The 19,534-nt window shown below is 43.0% G+C and overlaps 1 protein-coding gene across 1 annotated transcript in view; it reads left to right on the top strand.

Annotated features, from left to right (window-relative positions):
* Positions 1-5,229: 5,229 nt before the first annotated feature.
* The window catches only part of LOC102862155 (homeobox protein BarH-like 2-like), a 181,541-nt gene continuing 167,236 nt past the window's right edge, over positions 5,230-19,534 (top strand). Inside the window, exon 1 of the mRNA XM_006902951.1 lies at positions 5,230-5,422. Coding sequence (XP_006903013.1) covers positions 5,236-5,422 — 187 coding nt within the window. The 5' untranslated portion in view covers positions 5,230-5,235. The remainder of the gene's footprint in view (positions 5,423-19,534) is intronic.

Here is a 19,534-nt window from a genome sequence, read left to right as displayed (position 1 = left end):
GGCAGTCCTGGGGTACCTCTAGTCTGTATCAGTCCAGCACAGTTCTTTTAAAATTATGACTTTGGGTAGTGAATTGCATATTTTCTTGAACACAAGTGTGAAGGTGGTAGGAAATCTGGCCTTTCATGAATGAGAATTTTTTTATTTAGAGTTTCTCCTCAAACCCTTGAATTGACAGCCATTATTCACATTAGGGCACTTTTGTGTCACATTTAAGGAGTTTCATTTCCATCTCCAAGGAGAGTGGTTCAAATCCACCTGCTTTTTTGCAGGAAAAAAATGAGCAGTTCCTTCCAGTAAAATGGACAGCCTCTGAAAACTTGCTGGAGGGTAAGCTGTAAGTTGATTCTGACTTGATGGCAGTGAGTCACTCACCCGCATATTATAACTGAAAACCTGCAGTTGGAGAGAAGGCTGATGCTTGAACTGAGAAGAGAACACAGGCTTACCTGATTCAAAAGCTCTTCCTATTCATTCCAGACAGAAGGATCTCCACTACAGATTTACAAGTATTTCTTCTCTTTTTGGCGGCTTTCTCTTTAGTGAAAGGTTATCATGTGGGAGAATAAAACGCGCCAAACTTTCATACCTATTACACAACATTAAAACAAAGGCAGAAAAGAATGAATTGACTTTTCTGGCTTTGTTAGTTGGGGCCACTGAAGCACACATATGAGTGGCACACAAACAGCTGATTGATGTCAGAATAGACCGATTAAAAGAGGAAATAAGCAGCAAAACAAATTGGCTTAATCTGCAAACCAGCTTTTTTTTTTTTTTAAATAGAGCCAGCTAGATGATTGGCTGCGTTTTTGATGGTAAAGTTCAGTCTTCTGTAGACACAGCTATTGTCTTCCCCTTGCCCCCTTCCCTCAGTTTTAAACTTTCCTTTCACAAAGATGTTTCGGAAATGGACAGAAGGATTTATTTAGACTTTTCCAAGCCCATTTGTCAAATGGATTGCATTTATGCCCTCTCTTTAAATGATGCTTTACAGTTTTTGTAAATTAATATCTTCATTAAAAATAACCTGGTCTCATCTACCTCCCTCTGCTTCTTGCAATTTGGGCCAGTGTGCTGGGCTCCCCATGCGGAGGTTTGGCAGGGCCTGGGGCCCAAGGGGATATTAACTTACCAGGCTCTCTGTATTTTGCTTTCACATGTCTGAAACTATTTCACAACTTAAAGTCTGAAATGCAAGTTATTAAATACAGGACACTAGAATGCAAGAAATACTTTCATCATCTCTTGTTACCTCCTCCACTTTGGAGAAAAGACAGTTGGGGAAAAAATAATGTGTTTTATAAACCTTAGGTTCTGGCTGCTTCTGAATATCTGCACCAAAACATCGCAAGATTTTATAAATGGCTAGTTAAATTAAAAACCAAGCAGAGTCCAGCTCAGCTTGGATCCTAAGGGCCATTTAACTATTATCTAGAATTTTTAGAAATCATTTTATTAATTTTTTAAAAGTTTTAGTTGATTGAGAGCTGAAATGGAACAAAAAGGTTCTTTGGTTGCTAGTGGTTAGAATCTCTCCATTTGTCCCTTTGTGAAGGTGTTCTGTCCTCTGCTCACAGGCTGGGCTGTATGTCCAGCAATCAGAACCAGGTACGCAGGCTGGCCGCAGGAAGGTGTGTGTGCTTGCCCAGCTCCCCACCCCCCCCCCACCCCAGTGGGCTGACCCGGATGGAGGCTTGGGCACAAACACTGCCCGCTGCTCTGTCAAGAGCAATGGGATGGAGGGTCTGTGGGTCTCAGCAGCTGGAAAAGGTTTGAGTCCCGTCGGCAGATGTTTTGCTGTTCCAGCCACTTCATTAATGTTGGAAACAAAACCCCTGATTATTCTTGAGGGAAGGCCCACTTTGGATTGACAGCTGGGGTGTGCATCCTACCACAGAGCCCTTTGCAGTTGGAGAGAAGGAGTAACAAATGGAAACAAGAAGAATTCGAATAGCTGTGATTGCTCAACAACGTAAACATTCCAAGAAAGGTGAGGGGAAGAGATCCACTGATAGAGAAAGACAATTGTAGAGCTGCATTTTTAGATATGACGTCCCGTTATGTGCTGTCTTCAGCACACATTGTGCAACTTAACGATCCCAGCTTCCATGTCTTCATTATGCGTCCCCGGCTGGCTTCCTTGTGAATGCAGTTATGTGTTATGCTGCTGTGACTGATACAAGATAACCCACAGGGTTAGCCCACCAGGAGTACAAGGACCAGCTAGTGTGAAATAAACACAGAGACCCCAGCATATAATAGAAAAGCTAACCCAGAGGTGGGGACCACAGTTCACCGATCTGCGGAGGGACAAAGACTTCACTGAGGAGGCGACATTTGAGACTAGTTTCTCCAGCAGACAGCAGGGAGGGTGAAGCTCCGAGCACATTCCTATTAATGGAAGCAGCTTGTGTGGAGGTCCTTCAACTTTGTGAAGTAGGTTTACGATTATAATTTTCAAAACAAAAACAAAAAACAGTGGCTGAATTTATATTGTTGTTGTTGTTGATTGCCATTGAGACTAGCTCAACTCATAGCGACCTCATGAACAAAAGACCTGAAGCCTTTCTATATATAACCATCGTCGTTTCTCAAAGTTCACAGAGTTTCCAGAGGCAAGTTATATTAAGCCTTCTCAAGTCTGTAAGCCAGAGAAGCCTCGGGTTCAATCTGCAGCCGGAGTCAATCCCTCCACCTCAGACCTCTGTCCTCTGAAAATTCTTGCCTCTGGAGATGGACACTCCAAGGAAGCGGAGTCGGAATCGGAGGCTTGGTGTTCTTTGCGTTTCGAGTTAATTAAAAGTCTGGCTGAAGTTTGGGCAAATTTTGCTCCTTTTACAGATTGGAATGGGGAAGAATGAGGGCTCTAGGGCGACGCAACTTTGGGTTCCTCACAGCTTTCCAGTGTGGCCACCGCTCAGAGCACCTCAGGGCTGGGGACGCGTTCCAGAGAGGGACTAGGAGAAAGGGAAAGAGGAGGGATAAAAGGAGAAAGGGAGAAAGAAAAAGATGAGTACGCATGGTACATAGAGGTGAAGATAAAGGAAAATTGAGGTCAGAAAAAGGAAGTTCAACAGGTAGGACGCTCGTTTAGCGAAATGAATACCATGGTGGAAAGGAAACGCGGAAAGAAAAAGGGTCATTTAGGTGGTGGAAGGCATGGGGAAAGAGGCACGAGAGATACAAGAGGGAAAAAAGGGTGTGTGGAAGGCAGGTTCCAAGAGAAGACACATAGGTCCTTACAGCAACGCTCCCCGGCACGTAGTGCGCAGTCCTGTCGGCTTCTGGGGGGCCTTAGATGAAAGTAGAGGCTGTGACGATGTCTGGGGACACGCTGTGGCTCGGGGGCAGCGCCACAGCGCCGCAAGTTCTTGTTCAGCCCGCTTGGCCCTTGGGGATGTGCCCCTTGCCTCTAGATCTCGGACCGCCCTTGGGTTTCTCTGTGGCTCCTTACAGCTCTTCACTTTTCTGGGGTCAGGCAGAACTTCCCAACTGGAAGTGGTTCTCCTAGAGGACACGGAATCCCTGAAACTGTGCGCAGCGGTACCCTTGCTGTGACAGGGTGACTTGCAGAAAGAGCTCCGACAGGGGAACTGCGTCCCCGTCCCGCGCGGCTCTCTGGCGAGACACCTGGCCCCGCATCAGTCGGCCTTTGAGCTGCATCTTTCTGGAGAAAGAAAAGATAAAAACTTCCAAAGAGTGGCACAGAGGAGGGCCTGGGCACGGATACACTTGGGAAGAGAGCTGCTGGTGTGCAGCACCGTGGACACATGTGATACTCGCTGTTCTGATCTATTTAGATGCATTTACCTCTAGTTTTTAGTTCTAGTTATTATCAGGTGTCTCCCTTTCCTGGGGTGTAGCAACGCTCCAGGTGCGCCCCAGCCCAGCTATCCCGCTGGCAACTCCCTCCAGCAGCCTGCTTCGGCCCTGTGAGTTTGGGGCGCTGCAGACCACGACCCGCCCCAGCGCAGCCTCGGACCGCGAGCTACCCGAGGCTGTACGTTGGCTGCCCTAGAGCGCACTCCTCCCAACTGCGCACACCGACTCGGGGCAGAGCGCTGCGGACACCGCCCCAGGTGCCACGTCTCCCGAGGGCCCAGCCTCTGGTCCCTCTTCAACACGGACAGTTCCTGCTGGGTAGTCAGGGTCCGTAGCGAGGGCTAAGACTCGTAGCGAGGGGAGAGAGGCGGCGGGAGGGAAACCGGGGGCTCTACGGCGCCTCGCCCACTCCCGGGCCCGCGGGACGAAAACTGGGCCGGCGGGCGGGCAGGCGATCTAGGCGTCAGTGCCGATCCCGAAGCTGTGCGGCTCGGGCGCTTCCCGGTGTGGAAAAATGTTTTAAAGAGCGTTAAAAAGAAACGAAACGAAAAGAAATAAAAGGAACTTATGCAGCACAAGTGTTTTTCTTACGGTTTATTATTAGGATAACGGGGAAGGTAATGGTTACTTAGTTTGAGGGATTCTGTCAGATAGTCAAGTTTGTCACTTCGGAGAAAACGTCCAGCCTCGGGGCCCAGGCATGTAGAGGGTCCCCAGAACCGGCACGTTGGCCGCGGGCTCTATTGGCTGGAGCGAGCTGGGAGAAGGGTGGACTTGGCCTTGGGGGCGCCGGGACTTCCCTAATTCCAAAACCTGGACCAGGCGGCCTGTTAGAGGTCAGGGGCAGCTGAGCGCGAGGCACCAAGTGCCCAGGGAGCATAGAGGGAGGGACTCGGGGAGATGCAGTGCCCAGAGCTCGGAGGGAGGGACGCAGGGGCACGGAGGACGCAGAGGGATACAAGGAGCAGGACTAGGCAGGGCCGGGACGGCGCGCGCTCCCTGGACCCGGCGCGCACACCGCGCGCGCACTCTGGATGCACACCTGGAGCGGGTCCCGGGAGGGGTGGAAAGGGGAGCCGGGCGAGCGTTTTATAATAGAGCCGGTGAGCGCCGCGTTAGACCGCGGGAGGCGGGAGGCGGCGCGCTCATTGCCGGCTCTGGGCGGGGGCGGACGCCCGAGGCCGCGGCCCTCCTCGCGCCCCACGCCGGCCGCGCAGCCCGTCGTCCCGCAGGAAGCGCGCGCTGATTGACAGCTGCGCGGACCCAAAAGGCTCGGCGAGGATGCTCCTGTGCGGGCGGGTGTAGAACGCGAGGGCGCGTCCGGAGCTAGTCCCTCGGCGCGCCTCCGAGCCCGCCTGCCGCACGCGGCGCCCAGGAGCGCGGAGCCCCGGCAGTCTCCGGCCGCTCGCCATGCACTGCCACGCCGAGCTGCGGCTGAGTTCTCCCGGCCAGCTCAAAGCAGCCAGGCGGCGCTACAAGACCTTCATGATCGACGAGATCCTCTCCAAAGAGACCTGCGACTACTTCGAGAAACTGTCGCTTTACTCGGTGTGCCCGTCGCTGGTTGTCCGGCCCAAACCCCTGCACTCGTGCACGGGTAAGACGGGGTGGGTGGGTGCGGAGTGGCCAGCCACCAGGGCCCTAGCTCTCCGATGGCAGGGGCCTGGGAGTTCTTTCTGTCCATCCCTGCTAGGGAACTGGGCCTGATCGTTTATAGGGCCACTATGAAGGTGCCCGGTCAACGCCCTAAGGATGAGGAGAGTTAGTGCATTGGACAGAGAGGTGGACACTGCACCGCGATGATAAGGGACCGCTCCGGACGCCCGGATGCCTGCTTTTTTTTTTTTTTCTTTTCTTCCTGGTTGTGGTTTAGAAGTTAGAAACCAAAGCTCAAATGGTTGAATTGGTTTAAGTGTCTAAGTCATTGTTTTGGGAAGTAAGATGGTGAGTTTCCACGTCACTTGGTGGTTTGGTTCTCATCTTGACTGCCAACTCTGGGAGGTTTATGAGCAAGTCAGTACCAGGAGTTTCTCAGCAATATGTAGGGTACACCGAATTTGGCTGAAACGCATCTGATCCTGCTTTAGGGAAGAAGTTAAGCACGTTGACTTGTGGCACCAGCCGAGAGAGCCGGCCTTAAATAATTTAAATTATTAAAAATACAAAAGATAACAACAAACCAAAAAGTCCTTAAACCCGCTCCCCGCTTTTCACAAGAGCAAAGACCGTAGGGAAGAGAAAGAGAACGTAGGTTTACGTAGCACATAAAACCAAAAGACATGGAAGAATCTTGGAGCGTGTAAGTGCCTTGGTTTTATGAGCAGTTAGGCTGTAGAGAACCACAGGCACAGAAAATGAAAAAGAAGTCAAAGCTGTTTTTATCAGTAATTTGCTGTATTTTTAGTTGGAGGTGAAAATTCAATGTTTGTTGTATAGATGAGATGGCATGCCAGAAATTCTTAATTCGATCATACTTACATGAAAAAAGTGAGGAGCCATTAGTTTGTCATAGATCTCCCCCTCCCAGTACTCAAGTAAAATTATTTGAGGCCCTCTATGCCTGAAGTTTTCTCCTTTATGCTGTTTACATTGATAGCCCTGTAGAGCAGTCAGTAAATGGGAATGCAGTATGCAGTTTGTTTTTTTTTTAAAAGAAGTTGTTCTTCATTTAAATAGAGTTAGTATTGTATTAACTAATATCTTTTTGAGGGTAATTTTGCCCATAAAGTGGAATTAGACTTGCTAGCTCATGGGAAGGCTTGCAATATTGGACTAGAAAGAGAAACCCAAACAGAAACCAAGAAATGCGTAAGACCAGACACAAGTAATTGAACAAGAGAGATCAGCTTGATTCTGAGATTTGTAAATTTGAATGTGACAAGCAGTCCTGGTGGTGCAGTGTTTGAGTGCTGGGTTGCTAATTGAAAGGTCAGAGGTTCACACTTATGACTGCCATGCAGAAGAAAGATGTGAGGATGTGCTTGAGGAAGGATTCCCACCGACAGACCAAGCCCACTCCTATTGAGTTGATTCCAATGTGTATTGACTCTGACTAGGACTGCCTTGTAGGGTTTCTGAGCCTGTCAACTTCACTGCAGCAAGCTGCTCTATCAGTCTCCATTGGCAAGAAAGATTACAAGCTGTCAGTCAGAACTGACTGGATACTGGGATTAAGGTCTGTATTAATTGGATAGAGAAAACATGCTGAGTCTTATTTTGAATACGTATATAGGATATGCTACAACTTCATATAAAACATACTAGTTTTATTTTTAAGTCTGAGAACAGTCTTCGTCCTTCAGATGAAAATATATAAATTGATAAGCTGCCCTTTAGAAATAAGTAACAGTCTCTCAAATATTAGGAAGATACAGTATTGAAAGCCAGGTATGAGGTGTAATTTACTGCAGTAACTAAAGTTTCTGGGGAAAAACCCAGCTCCCCTTTCAATTTCAAATCTCAGTGCATATCCCAGCACACACTGAACTAAGACACTTTGTTGGTGAGATTCCTGGGACAAAACCAGAAGGACTCTGAGCACCTGGGTGCAGCTTAGCGCTGGCAGAACTTGAGCTGACTCTGTCTAGCGCTGACGTGAAGGCAGCTTTTCCTGGCTTGTATCGGTCCTCGAATTTGCTCATAGAAGAAAACATGCCAGAAAACGAATAATAAATAGCCTTAGAAAACAGCAACCCAGTCATTGGTTGAGGTTGAGTAAGTGTTCAGTCTGAGGGAAAGAGATTTCATGAGTGTTTCTGTGACTGTAGAATGAGTTGCACATGCATTGTGGGCTGGAGGAGCCCCATCTTTTGCTCTCTGTGATCATGCACTTTGGGGACAATGGTGGGGGGTGGCAGCACCTTTTCCGCTCCATTATTCCAGTGTCCTATTTCTCCGTGTGGTCTCTTTTGAAATTTGCTCTCATTGAGATGTAAAATATAGACCTCGATTTGCCAGTGGAATTAAACCTATAAAAACTAGCTACAATGATCCCTACTTTCAGATCATGCACCTTCAGTAGGTTTACAGTTACATCTAAAGCCTTCCATATATTAGATCATGGGAATCCCTTTAGTGACTTCACAAAGGCTTTGCAAAAAATTGCCCTTTCAAAATGTTTCTGTTGTTTCTGACAGATAGATTTAGTATAATTTTTTTCTGCTTGAGTAATTTGATCCTTTTAAAAACAAACTTTGAAAAAATAGCAATCAGTTGATGGCATCCCTAGTTCCGCTATAATTTTGTTTGCTGGCTAGACAAAAATATTTAACACTTTGAGTTGAATCAGGTGCAAAAAGAGTTCAAGTCAACTGGACGCTATTAATTGGTCTTGTGTTCATGAACTTTCTCATTCTGTTATTTGATTAAGGTTTGAATAACTGTTATAGAAGTTAACTTTGTCAGGTAAAATAATGGAAACTAAGATCTTTTAAAAAGTTTCCTCAGAATTAAAAAACAAACAAACCACAAAACAACCCATTATGACTTTGCAAAGTAAGTACACAAAGCTAGGGTGCTGTGAAAGCTACAACATTTAGAGATCCTCAGCATAATTAAGTAGGTCACTCTGTTTAGATTTAGTAATCCAAACATCAGTGTATGGTATGAGTCTCCTCGGCAGAAGCGCATGCATTCAAGTAAACTGAGAAATGGAAACCCCTTTAGTCAGGCAGATAAGCACCTGACAGTAATTTATTATTAGACAGTGAACCCTGGTGGGGTATTGGCTTTAAAAAAAAAAGTGATTCCAGCAGGTCTTTTCTTACAATACGTGCAGTAGTTTTCGGTCTGGAAAATGATTCTTAAGTTTCTTTTTCCTCCTTGGATCTCCTAAATCACTTAATAGACCACTAAGAAAGGGAAGCCTGCCCTTCTGTTGTTGGTAAATGCCATGGAGGTGGTTCCTTCTAAGTCAAACTCTAGGAAAAATTGTCATTAAATTAGAAATAAAATTTAAGATTTCTATGTCTGAGGAAGGCCATTTGGAAAAATAGAAAGTATCATTCAGATTGCTGATGAGTTGTAGAGTGAGCTTAAAATTGGTTTGGAGTGTATGAACCTTATTTTTAAATTTGGCAATGGTAATCCTTACCACAGTAGGAATCTGTTTTGCCATTTGAAGTCCCTAACTATCATAAACCCTAGAAAGTTAGGTATTGAAAGGCAAGAATATAGTGTTATTTGTGGTTTCATAACACTATCAAACTTTACATTGTTTTTCAGATTATGATTAATATTTCTTGGTGGTTGAGTTACAGGCAGATAGATATGTGGCTTCTTGAGATTAAACAGATTGCAGAAGTAATGGCACAGTAATTTTGGAAGAATCTTTCTTTTGCTTTGATCTTTAGAACCATGACATGTTTCTAAATTTGAGAGTGTTTGTCAAAAATAGTTAACTTGTGTCACAAACAGAGATGTAACACTTCTACAAGCTTTAATACATTGCAGACCCCTTTATACTTAACAACCTGGAACTATTCTTGTTGTTCCCATATGCATATTCATGGAGAGGGAGGATAGATGTACTTGGACGTTTTTGAAAAACAGCCAGGTCACGATTATTTGAATCGTTCCACTGAAACCTGCCGTCTAGTTTCCCCCTGCCTAGTCCTCCAGCAGTTTACCCGTTCTGTGCGACAGACCTTGAGTTGAAGAGCTAGACTCTATCCCTGAGATCATAGACCAGTCTTCTCAAGTAGAAGATTAGTGTGTCACAGGTTGCCAGGGTTCCATCACTGCTGCGACGTAGTTTTAGTCCACTCTGTATGCAGCTGCCCTTCTTGTTAGGTACTTAACATCAGGAAGACACTTCCATCTTAGTTACATAGGATACAGATCCCTGCAGTCACACCCAGGGAGCAGCCAAGTAGTCAATTAAAAGTGGCGGGGTGGGAGAGAGCTTGAGGAAGAAGGGTGTTTATCTTAGGCGATGGCATCAGGAACATTTTATCCTTTGGTGGTCCGAGAGAAACAAGTTGTTAAGAGTAGTAGCCTTGAGAACATTATTGTCACAAAGATTTAGTGTCAATCTGGTGAGAAATCAAGTGAGATTCAGAAGAATATATCCTACCTTCTTTGGGAGTTAGGGAATTGGCTGCTCTTTTCTGGAGTTAGCTACAGTGATTCCCCAAATGTTGTTTGGTGTTTTGGTTGGAGACAAAAAGTCAGTGGGATCTTTGGAACCTAAGTGTTGGGATCTGGGGTGTTAATGGAACAATATAAATCAAGGTCTAGAAATATGTGGTTATCAATTAATATGTGTATTTCTGCCAGGGGCAATTAAGCTTTCGTTAGCAACTATTTCTGTATTTCTTGTTTCCATTTTCAGGATGAATAAACTGAGGGCCTCACAGGATATAGGATTTAGCCAGATCAGAAATATTTGCATCTAAGTTTAGGACCCTCCTCACTTTTAATTACCTTTGGTAGACAGATGCCTGTTTAACTAGGGAATAGTTTGTTAATGGGGTTCCCTCCAATACCTGGCTCTGAGTTTTCAAATAGCAGATGAGAAAATAACTAGAAATTTAGCTCACAAGGTGCAGCCCCACTCCAAAGATCTGTTTTCTTTACTGCCATTTAACTCAGCAATTGAATTGAGCAGTGGAGCTGATGGGTACTGACCATCTGGCTGCATGTCAGTTCCCTCAGGGAGGCAAGTAGTTATAAGGGATTTAATAGTTTTGGTTGTCATTTGAATTTTTTTCCCCTTTGATGAAATTGTGTGAAGTTACAATCTTTTATGAGACTAATATTCTGCAGATAGGCTGGTATTCTTTTTGGTTGTCTGTCTGAATTGAATATGTTTGTAATAAAAATCTGAACAGTTAAAAAGTGTTAGTTTTAACATACCCCAGGGATTAAATGAAAAAGAGTTAAATTTATTATTTCAGAGGAATTTGTATGAAAAGCAATAAAGAGTTACTAAGTTGTTAATATTGTCAATGAAGATTGAAAGGGGAAAAAGAAGAGCATGGGGTAATAAGAAAAGGAGAAATCTCCTTGGGAGCTCCGAAGGCCATTCAGATTCTGAGGCACAGCGGTTGCAGAATGGCTCTCCAGGCAGAAAAGATGCCTTCAGAAATTCTTAACAGTGTTAGTATGGTAAATAGCTAAGGCTGACTTTCGATGCCAGCCTAGAATTTGGCATTTTTTGTGGAGGATGAATAAAAATGAAGAGAGACGTGTTTGAGGTGCTGTTTACTGATTCAGTGTTTTGAGGCAGAAAGGAGGAGGAAGAGAAACTGGCTAGTTCCAAGACTAGAGGAAGTAGGCTGGGGCGCCCACTCTACTGTCCTTGCTAGGCCTTCAGCTCTGGACAGACCACTGCCAGACAACTTTTGGTTCCTCTGGCTAAGTTGTTGACAGAGTCTTGAGTGGACTATAATGAAAGAAGGAGAAGGATTAATTTGCATGCCGTGTAGAACCTGCAGAAAGGTTGTTTACACCCAGTGTTTGGACATTGGTGTGTTTAGAATGGCACCACATGAGCCACGTTTCCAAGTCTGGACCCACACTGGCAGCTCCTTTAGCAGCCCCTGACAGACTTGTTGCTGCCCATGGGTGCTCATGAGTGAGTGACAAGCTTTTCTTAAAAACAGCCTGACACAGAGGAGATTGGCTGGTTTACAGGAAGATCCTTGGCAGGGGACACCCTCCTGGTCCTGCTGTGTTGTAGCTGTCTGTGAGTTTGGAGGGCCCTCCCCAGCATGGCAGCAGGACATAGGGCAACGTTTGTCCCTGACAGCACACAGATCCATCCCACTGCAGTCTTGGTGGTGTCTGTCAGGTGGTGCAGGCAGCTTCTACAGAGTAGATAGTGGGTTCTGGGGGGGGCGGGGGAGGTTTGTTGTCTTTTTTTTAATTAACCAGAAAACCTTTGCTAAGTCCCAGGATTTAATTCATTTTTACTGATGCCTTATAGCAGGTAGAAAAAGAAAGGTCTTGTTAAAATAAATACTTGAAATAAAAACACAGTTAATTTTCCATTGCAGTGTCTAATTACTCATCATTAACAGTACATTTTTATATGGCAATTTAACTTCTTGAAAGTGGAAACTTGGCACACATTTGAGGAAGGAAGCCCTGTATCTAGATAGATATCAGAAGATGGTCTAATTATATTTGGGCTAGAGTGGAGTCTTCTGTGGGATGGCTTTGGAGGAGAAGGGGAGAGGAGGGCCTCTCTCTGAAGTCCCTGGGTAAGTCTCTGGTTTCTTTAGTCCCAACTGAAATTGGATCTGGAAGAAGGTGGCTCTGAACATCAGATGGTGTACAAGTACGTCTGAAAAGGGACTCTGCCAGCTACTGTTTGAAGCTGATGTCAGGACTACTTGATAGGGGTGGAGGACAGCTATATATGCTTTCTGACTCCATTGGCAGCTTCATAGGATGAACACAACTTCCTCCAGGGAAAGGTCGGGATTCGAAAGAAGAGAAGGCACCTGGATGCATCTCAGCACCAAATTACATATGGGAGGAGTCCAAGCAGGAAGCTGCAGTGACTCCTTTTTTATTGCATCTGGTTTTTAGTCCAAACTGCGCCACAGAATATAAAAATATCTGTGACAAAGCAATAAGAAAAAGTAAACAGAGAAGTAAAGGCTATTACCGGCATTTCATAGCAGTGGAAAACCAAATGAGCAATAAATAGGAAGATAACGATTGTAGTGAGACAGCATTAATGCCTCCTTGCTAGGCAGAAAAGAAGGGATCTGATAGTATCAGTTGGTGTGGGCATGGAGCAGAAACATTTTCACATTTGGTGGGGGGGGTTGGATATATCACTTACTGCCACTGGTTAGAAGACCAATTTGACAATACTTGGAAATGCTGCAAATACAGACATCAAACAACTTCAGTTTTGTGTGTTCATCTTGAGAGGGCATGATTGTATGCAGAAGGACACGTATCTGTATGAGATGGTTGATTTCTATATAAGTATTAAAAATTGAAAGCAACCTAACTACTTCTCAGCAGAAAAATAATATATATATTAACTTACTGGTATTTTGTGCATTGATAGAAATGAAAGGACTGACTCTACTTTTACTAATAGTGGTGCATTCTAGACAGAAAATGTTGAGGAAAAAATTGTGGCTTTATGCTTACAACCTGATACCATTTGTACAGTGGCTGAAAAACATGTGAACAAATATATTTAAGGATTCATCATTGACTAATAAAAGTTTTAAAAATATATGGAAACGTAAATGCCAAGTACAAGATAGTGAATACCTCTGGGGATAGGAAAGGTATGGGACTGGGAAAGGCTTTTATCTTCCTGTATAATAATTTATTAGGAAAAATAAAATCAGTAGGAAATACAGCTCAGTATTAAGATTGAATAAAGCTTGGTTGTGGGCACACAGATTTGCTCTATTTGCTCATGTATTTGATCTGTGTGCCTGAAAGAATTAATAATGTAAACAGTGAAAAATGATATTGCAAAAATCACTGCATATTCTTGGAGCATCAAGTGTGGGAACCTTTTTTTTTGGCTCATTCCCCCCTCTGTATTTTTATTGGTATGAATGTACTTATTCATATACATTATGTTTCAGCCATGAACATAGTGGGTTTTTTTGTGTGTGTGGGTGTGTGTTTCACACTTTTCCTTCATTGACATTATGTTTCATATAATCATTCCCATACATTGTGTTTTATAAAATTTATCATTATTGGGCTATGCCCACCATTACACTGCATTTTTAGGTCCTTGCCAGATCCTTCCCATTTCCTTTACTCCCTCCCTCCATGCACCAAATTTTGTGACTCTGTGATTTACTGCCTACCCCATCCTTACCCTTCTGCTCCCACCTCTTTCCCCCTTGGATTTCCATATGTGTTTTACTAGTTATCCTTCTAGTTTTACAATAATGGTCGTATGCAGTATTTGTCCTTATGAGACTGAGTTTGTTCACTTAGTGTAATGCTCTCCAGTTCTCTCTGTCAGGGACTTTTGATGTCTTTATTGAAAGCTTTTCTTACCTGAGACAGAAGCTTTAAACACAAGACTTACCGCATTCTCACATGAGAGAAGTAAGAGCAATTTGGAATTAGATGCATGTGGATAAGCTTCTGAAATTGGCCTTTGGCTTTCACGTACCTCACTTGGCTGGTCAGTGGTATCACCTTCATTTGTCACCAGAATAACTCTTGTTAATACAGTAATGCTTGGTCACGTGACAACAGTTCTGTGCTGGGCAGCAGGGCTTTGAACTCTTCAGAGTGTCATCACTTTGAAGACTAATGTGTGCCTGACCTAAGCCATGATAGTTTTAGCCACCTTGTATACATAGGAAAGCCAAATAATGAGTGAGGAAGATTGGAGAAGAATCGATGCCTTGGTTGGCATGGGGGCCAATACTAGCGCATGGAGAGCTGGAAAAATGAACATGTTGTTTTGGAAGAAGTACAGCCAGAATGCTGCTTGGAACGGAGGGTGGCAGGTCTTTATCCGAGACATGCTGGACATGTTATCAGGAGGGGTGTATTCTGCTTGGTGAAGTTAAGAGAGTTACCAGAAAAAGAGGACGCCCTTCAAGGAGTGGGGTTGAGGTAGAGGCACAGCAGTGAACTCATGCTTAGCAGTGGTGGTGCAGATGGTGCTGGACCAGGAGGTATTTCTTTTTTGTACATAGAGTAGCTGTGAGTGGAAATTAAATTGAGGGCACCTAAAAGCAAGAACAACAACAAGGCTATGAAGAATTACAGAGGGTTTTTCTCCCTCCTCAGCCCCCCCCCCCAAATCTACCTCAGTAGTCACGCAGGCAGACCTGTCAGTTTGCTTTCTTTTACCTCTTCATAATGATCTTTACAGTTTGATCTTGCTTAACCTGAAAATATTGGGTAATGATGAGCATGGTCCAGTAATGATTGATTTTATAGAACAATGCATGGGAATGATTGTATGAAACACAGTATGAATGAAGTGTAGTGTGAAACACAAAGCATTTGAACTTTGTGAGCAAACCAATATAAAATAAAATAAAATTTTAAAGTATTTCCTAACATGACAATATACAACCCATGTCTTTTGACAGGCAGTATGAATCTAAATGCTAAAATTGGCATCTAAAAATGCTAAAACTTAGCTTCTCAGTAAAGAGGAACACTACTGGTGTTGACATAGAAACAGGCTTTTTATTCTATGTAACCACGATTTGACTTTAAACTTTAAACTATAATAGCAAGAATTATTAGGCCTAAGAATGTTAACACTGGTAATTCCCAGCGAGAGGTTGATTTTGCCTTATCAATGGTGGTTTTTATTGTTTGGAGAGGTTAAAAGAAACAGTTGTACTATGGTGGGAAGAGAATTCTTAGTAGCCAAGACTGTTTCTCTACAAAATGGTTAGAACCTATAAATGTTGCTTTAAACATTTGGCAAAAATACTGAATTTGGGCTCTTCAGAGGAAAAGCATCCTTTTGAAGGAGGGAACATCTTACACAGTTTGCAGAAGTAATTATCTTCACTGTATTTCCCTCTCATAAACAAAAGAGTAATGACAAGCACTGTAGGGTACCTCCTACCAAGATGACACATGGCCAGTATCATTCTGCTTTTCTTGGTGCTTAGCTGCAAACTGTGATTAACAAGAATTATGACTCCATCTATAGGAGTGTGTCAGTTTGACTGTAACTCAGAGGATGGTGGAACTATCAGATTTGCTGCCAGTGAATAAGGTTTCATTAGTTCCAGGAGCAAGCACTGCTGTGTTTTATCTTACCTATAGAACTGTCACATAATGGGCTAAGTCAGATAAGTGTTCACTTGTGTCTTATTTAACCTAGTAGATCCTCTTTATAAAAGAGACTAGGTAATCAGTTCAAATACACCAGCTGTTTACATGAGAGAAAGATGGGAATTCTACTCCCATGCAATTTACTGCCTCAGAAAAATCCATGGAAAAAACAAAAAAAAAAAAAAAAGAAAAAAGAAAAATCCATGGAAGTGTAACTGTAAGTTGATTCTAACTTGATGGCACACAATAATGGTTAGCTTGACTTAGTGAGTGAAAGAAGCATGACTATGTAGGAACTGCTGGGAAAAGACCACTGAGGATTTAGGGTATTTACGAGAACTGGTAGTGGACCCTACCAAGAGAGAGTCTAAGAAGGTTCCAGTCTATGAATTAAATGACTGAAAATATAATTTAAATAATAACATACCCCAGAGGAGTTTTGTTTTTGCTTCTTGAAGATAGTATTAATTTTTTCATCCTTGCATGTAAAGGTGGCTCATTACTGTTCCTAGCACGTCAAGCAGCATGGACCTTGGAAGCCTGCGGTCAGCCCCAGTCTAGAGCACAGCATAAGGATGCCCCATTGGAGTGCGGACTTTGGCTTTTTGTTTTTCTAGCTTTTGACAGTAGGAACAACTGGCTTTGTAAACAGAATGTGTAGGTTTTGGGAAATAAAGTTGCAACATTGCATTGGACACACACTAGATGCTAGTGTGAAACAACATAAATAGGTTTTAAGTACTTAAAGAACCTATGTGAAATGCTTATTACTATCACTGGGTTGTGGTTTTTCTTTATTTTAATTTTTTTAATTAATTTTAATGAATAGTTACACACATTTTGGATTTCCATTCATTCATTGTTGCATTTTTCTCCCTGCCTACCCCTCCCTCCCAGTTCACTCTTCTCTTTAAAAAGTGGTTTTTTAGTTTGTTTGTTTTGTTTTTAGGTTGTTGTGGGCTGGGGTGTGTGTGTGTGTGTGTGTGTGTGTGTGTGAGTAAAGTGAGATTCAGAGAGTTTGGATAATGATAATAAAGTCCTGTAACAAGTAAGTGGTAGAATTGTGATTGAAATTCAGGTTTGTTTCCTTAATTATTCTGTACTTAGATAAAATTAAGTGAAATTGTTAATTGAAAAAGGTAGAGCTCAGAACTGCTCCTCTACTTACAGGCTCTATACTACAATAAAGGCCAATGTATCAACTCTGTTGAAATGAATTTGAACCTATTAATGTCATGAATATTTATTAGTATCCCTGGAAGCACAGTGATTTGCTAACTGTTGACCAAAAGGGCAACAGTTCAGATCTGCTAGTTACTCCACAGGTCCAAGACTTGGTGGTCTGTGTCAAAAAAAATTTACACCCTTAAAATCCTTATTGGAGCAGTTATAGTCAGCCCTGCAGGGGGGCTATCTGGGAATCAAATTGACAGAAATGTTGTAGGGTTTTTTTAAAAAAAAAAAAATTCTGTTTTCTTAATGTGTCTTTCATTCTCTATAATGATGTGAATGGAGCGATCTTAGAAGGCATCCAGTGTGGATTTGGAGGAGGTAATGTGGTGGGCCACATAGATGGGGTTCCAGCCACAACTCTGCAGTTGGCTGTGTTACGCCTTCATCTGTGGAGCCATTGCTGAGGCTCCTGGGGCTGCCGGCTTCCATGAGAGTGACTTTTCCTGGGGAGTGGATTCTTACTTAGCCATCATGGAATTAACTTTTTTATTTTTTCATTATGAACAACAGAGAAAAATGGCAACAACTAAATGCCCACTGAACACCTAGAAATATTTTTCATGAGACATTTATTATTAGTGAGTTGAGATTATCTCTTCTGTTTATGCAGACAATGCTGTATGACTTACGCTTTCCTAGATTTTATTTGGGTCAAAATGGCAACACTTAATCTTTTAAGTGTTAGTTAAGTGTTAATCTTTTAGATTGGAAGCAGGAGTGGCATCCACTTCCTAAACAACATGCCTCTGGAAACTTTATGAATTTTGATAAATGTTAATAGTTATAGAAAGGCTTCAGGCCTTTTGTTTGTAGGGTCACTTTGAGTTGTGCTCAATTCAGAGGAAATCCGCAACAACAAAATGGAAAAATTAGGCTGTTCATTTGCCCTCCTTTAGTTTAAAAACAATGAGAATCAACTTGTTGGGCTGTGGTAAGTTCTAGGAATTAAATTTTTTTTCTCTGTAATTAGTCACAAAATGGTAAATACTGTATGATTCCATTAGGCTAATAGGCAACATCATGACAGATGGAAAAAAGATTGACGTTCTTAATTATTTTTATCTTACTGGGGCCCAAAATCAATATATTTCTTGGTACCAGCAGTCAGAAAAATCAAAAGATATGTTGTATTGGGAGAGTTTGCTGTCATGGACCTCTCCAAGTGCCAAGGAGCAAGGATAGCAGTATAAAGACCAAGGTGCACCCACATCAAGCTATGATATGTTCAGTCACTGGCTGTGTATTTGAGGATTGGACAGTGATTAAGATTGATGATGCCTTTGTGTTGTGTTGTGTTGGAGGAGGGTACTGACTAGCCCATGGATGCTGAAAGAGAAAGTGTAACTGGAGACTCCCTAGAGGCAAGGAGAGTGAAACGTCTCCTCACAAACTTTGGGCATGTTGTTAGGAAGGGCCTGCCATTCCTTGGGAAAGGACATCCTGCTTAGAAAAGAGAGAGTCACAATGACTGTAGCAATAGGCTCAAGTATGTCAGAGATGGTGAGATTTGCAAAGGACAGGCAAGATTCAGATTTGTTCATAGGCTTGCTTGGGGTTGTACTCAACAATAACAGCATATGACTTAACTTATGTGAAATGAGAAAATACATAGAACAAAATATATTAATTGTTGGAGGAAGAAGGAAATTATTGCCTGGAGAGCACTGAGTTAACTTTAAGGATTGAATCAAATTAGGGTGTAAGAATAATTAGCAAGGTAGAGACAAAAGTTGTTCAATATGAAGAGTGCAATCAATATCATTGCCTGTAGGTGTAGAAACTACTGAATTAGATGAATGGAATATTTTGTATATTTACATTGCAGTTAAAAATAAAATGAAGAAAGATTTCTCTATGACCATAGTGACAAGTCAAGCTTGATGACCAGTAGAGGATCACAGGAACTTGTGGCTGACTGTGAGGAGAAGGGGACCCCAGAACATCTGATTGTGCTCATGTGAAACCTATATTAGACCAGGAAACAGTCATCAGAACAGTTCAAGGAAGCACTGCATGGTTAAAAATCAGTGAAGGAGTGCTTCAGAGATGCATCCTCTCTCCGTACCTTTTCAGTCTGTATGTGAAACAGATCATTCAGGAGGATGGACTTTATGAGGAGTAATGTGGCATTAGGATTAGAGGAAGACTCATCAACAGCTTGCACTATGCAGATGATATAACCTTTCTTGCTGAAACTGAGGATTACCAGAGTGTTTGCTGAAGAAGGTCAAAGACTGCAGTCTTCATTATGACTTGAAGCTCAACATCAAGAAGGCAAAAATTGTCACCACTGGGAAGCACCATGATAGATGGAGAAGAGTTCGAGGCTGTTAACGGTTGCAGCTTGCTTGGCTCCACAGTCCACACTGCAGGCACCAGCAATCAGGAAATCAAAGGATTAATTGTGTTGGGGAAATGTGCATCAGAGACCTCTCCAAAGTGTTAAAGAGCAGTGATGTGAGTCTAGAGACTAAGGTGTGCTTGATCTAGGCCATGGTCTTCTCAGTTACTTGCTATGCATCAGAGAACTGAATAGTGACTTAAATATGATAGAAGAATCAGTGCTTTTGAGTTGTGATCCTATAGAAGAATACTGAACATAGATTGCCAAGAGAACAAACAGGTCCGTCTTGGAGAAGGTGAAACCATATTTCTCATCGGAGGTGAGTTTTGAAGCTCCATCTCACATACTTTGGGCATGTAGCCAGGAGGGACCTGTCTTTGG

Source organism: Elephantulus edwardii, unplaced genomic scaffold, assembly GCF_000299155.1.
Source record: "Elephantulus edwardii isolate Elephantulus edwardi_28Jun2011 unplaced genomic scaffold, EleEdw1.0 scaffold00476, whole genome shotgun sequence".
In the NCBI taxonomy this organism is placed as follows: domain Eukaryota; kingdom Metazoa; phylum Chordata; class Mammalia; order Macroscelidea; family Macroscelididae; genus Elephantulus; species Elephantulus edwardii.
The sequence above is the reverse complement of the archived record's forward strand: the minus strand, read 5'-3'. Positions and strand labels throughout refer to the sequence as shown.